We start from the raw sequence: 3,263 nt of genomic DNA on the forward strand, positions 1-3,263 counted from the left end.
TAATGTGGGATTTGGAGTCGGCTGTTTGCTTGACTTCCCATTACCAACAGGGAAGCCTATTTTGCGTATAAAATGAAAGCGTCAAATCAAGGCTGTATTGATTGGGTAACGAAGTGAAAGCCTCCCTCGTTTTGTGACGAGGGAAAGTTCAATGAAGAATAATAAACGAGAGGACAACAAAACGTGATTGGACCTGCACCTTATGAACAACCTTATCTTTCTTTTCCCTTCATTTTTGATACATAAGTACTTCTTTACCGTCATTTCATTTCCTTATGTGGAAGTACAAAATATGTATATTTTTCACTTGACAAAAAGAGAGAGATTTCATTTGAAGAAACAGAATGACTAAAAAGCTTCAACGGGGTTCTACATGGCTTTAAGCCTAGTTTTAATAGTTTTGTCACAAATCAGGGGTAGAGCTTATCCCGAGGAAACTTTTTAAGTGATAACTTTGCAATTCAACCTAATGAGGTCCCAGGTGGCTGGAAGAAGAAATTTTCTACCATTAGCACTATATGCATTATAACTAGCTTTGCTCATTTTATCCACCAACAAAGCTCCAGGATACCCTGGATAAGCTCCAGTGCCAAATATTCCAGGACAAGCTGTGACAGCCTCCAATGGTGCCAACGCGTCCCCTTGAAAATAACCGGTCTTGAAGGGGTTAGTGGTAGCCCCTGCAAGTAGGGTGGCTATGTTTATGATCATGCCATCGGTTCCAATTCCATTAGGTGCCACCAAGGCTGGGCCTGGAGGACCATAAGCCGGCAGAGCATAAGGCCAAGCACAAAGACCAGGGCATTGGACTGTAGGGTCTCCCACGTGTGCGAAAACCACTCGAGTTGATCCCCCTACTAATATGCTGTCATGGAAACCGCATGATGCCATGCAGGACCGCTCTACTGTAACATGTTTAGCAGTCAAAACCAAGTAAATTCCATTAGGGTCTAATGGAAAGATTTTGCTCTCTATCTTGCTTTTCACCAAGTTGGCTAATTGGGCGCGCTTCAGGGTTTTCCCCGAAGAATATACATCACCAACTTGTTTGACAAGTCTAACAGTGTCGGAAACAGGTTTCCCAGTTTTATCCTTGTATGTACTGATCGTTCTCCACCATGTCGAAACCGAGGGTTCTTGGCGACGACCAGGGCTCGTGAAGGAAGCGAAGAAATCAGTTATGGAGTTTCTGTCTTTCAGAGAGAACCCTCCATACCATATGAGGTAAACGTTAATGCCATTCGGCTTGGTCAAGAGAGGGCCTCCATGGTATTGGAGTGTGTTGGATGCAGCGTCTAAAGAGGAAGGTCGCTGTTGCCCTGGGCTCAGCCCGTGTGACCGTGTGGCCAGGGCGAAGACACAGATGAGAGGCAATAGCAGAGATCTCAAAAACATGGTGGACATTTCTCGATTGAAATATGCAGATTGGAGATTGTGGGTTCTATAGCTAGGCCAAGGGGACGTCCTTTTTATAGATGCTAGGGAGTCCTGAGACGTAATCAGCTATGAACATAAGAGCCTAATGTCGGATAACTATTGCATTATTGCAATAAAGGGCTGCCTAATAAACCTGAACCTCAAATGCTGCCAAAAATCCGTGGAATCGTGTACTGTCATGAAAGCAGTATTTTCCAAACTGCAGGAGATAGATGACAAAGACCTATGAGAAAAGGAGTAGGTTGAACAAATGAATTTCTAGGTGCAGCTGGTAATTATCGTGGTTAAAGTTGACGTGTAAGCCTGCCCATTCCTCATCCTATCATTTCTAATCAATCGCTAATGGCTCAACAGTACTACTTCAGACGTTCGAGTTGGACATTCTTAATTAGTTGGCGTTTAGACATCTTTTGATATCAACCCTTTATTATTATTATTGAAATATATCATATGGATATTTTATTTTATTTCTCTTTTAATATACTCTAGGTCTTAAAATCACTCTTCAACTCATTGCATAACATTCTATAAGGGTAAAAGTATTTGAGAAATTTTGTATTAGAAAAATTTTTGTATTAGAAGTTAAATTAATTTTTAATTTTTTTAAAAATGGGTAAATTAATCTTTATGCATTAAACTAAAAAGCGAATGGATTATTTTGTTAAAAATTTCATCTATTAAAACTATTAAAAACTGGCGTGATTAACAGAATGTCGAATGTCATATATACTTCATCTGACATAAAAAGACTAATTTTTAAAACTAGAAATGAATGCACTTTTTCACCGAAAGATTATTTTAGTCTTTTTATTTAAAATATTTACTCATTTTTTAAATAAATGAGGTAAGATGCAATTTAATTCTTAATAAAAAAACTTAATAATACTTTTATCAACGGATGAGTAATTGGATGTAGATGGGACATATATAGCATACACCAAAACATTCAATCATTAAACTTCATGCATTTATCTTATGGTCGACATGGGATGGGGTTTAACCCTTAAAAGTTAATTAATCAAATTCCAACCTGTATTAATTTGCAACTTAATAATTAGATAGGAAGTGTTAAATCATGTGGATGCCGCCATGCAAAAGATAAGGTGGTCAAATTTCAAAATTGCATTAGGCTCCCATCGGATTGAATGCTGAGATAAGCACAGTTAGCTGCCCGGGTTCAAAAATACCATTCCCTCGTTTTTGTTGTTTTTGGATAAAGGTGAAGACCTTGAAGCTTCATTGACAGCCTACCAACTAATGCGGACGACTCCACTAGCTAAGCCTTTTTCCAAATGATTTTGATTTGCCGACATCAGAATTTACTCTCCTAATCTGACAGATTATTTTCAATTTTGTCCTACTGATTAAGCGCCCTTCATCTTCAACCTTTTAATAGTAGCACAGTAGATAACCTTTTTTCCCAATGGGAGTTTCAGCTTTATATATGGATTCTCCGACGTCATCAACTCCTTTAATATTACATTATTTTAAGAGCCGGAGAGAATAATTTAAAAATGAATGTGTAATCTTTATTGCCTTTAAGCTTACTCTCTTGAGCAGCTCTAAGAAAGCTTATAATCTTTTTCATTTTATTCAAAATTATATAGTTTGTCTATAAATTCACAAAGTTGGTGATGGAATCAGTTCAACTAAATATTTTAAATACAGTATAAATAAATAAAAAATTTAAAATTAAAAAATTCTACTAAAAGGAAACGAATTCATAATCTAATTTAAACAGGGAGATATTAAACACATTTTGAGTTCAGTTCGTGAAGAGGGTCGCCTAATCTCCTCCTTTGTTTGGATTTAAGTTCAGTTCCCAA

The 3,263-nt window shown here is 37.3% G+C and overlaps 1 protein-coding gene across 1 annotated transcript; it reads right to left on the reverse strand.

Moving 5' to 3' along the window:
* Positions 1-200: 200 nt before the first annotated feature.
* Positions 201-1,526, reverse strand: LOC108472725 (protein EXORDIUM-like 2). Its single transcript, XM_017774278.2, has one exon. It carries the CDS (start codon positions 1,402-1,404, stop codon positions 442-444), a length of 963 nt encoding a protein of 320 aa, XP_017629767.1. The 5' UTR covers positions 1,405-1,526; the 3' UTR covers positions 201-441.
* Between the last annotated feature and the right edge of the window lie 1,737 nt (positions 1,527-3,263).

This window comes from Gossypium arboreum, chromosome 11, assembly GCF_025698485.1.
Source record: "Gossypium arboreum isolate Shixiya-1 chromosome 11, ASM2569848v2, whole genome shotgun sequence".
Taxonomy (NCBI): domain Eukaryota; kingdom Viridiplantae; phylum Streptophyta; class Magnoliopsida; order Malvales; family Malvaceae; genus Gossypium; species Gossypium arboreum.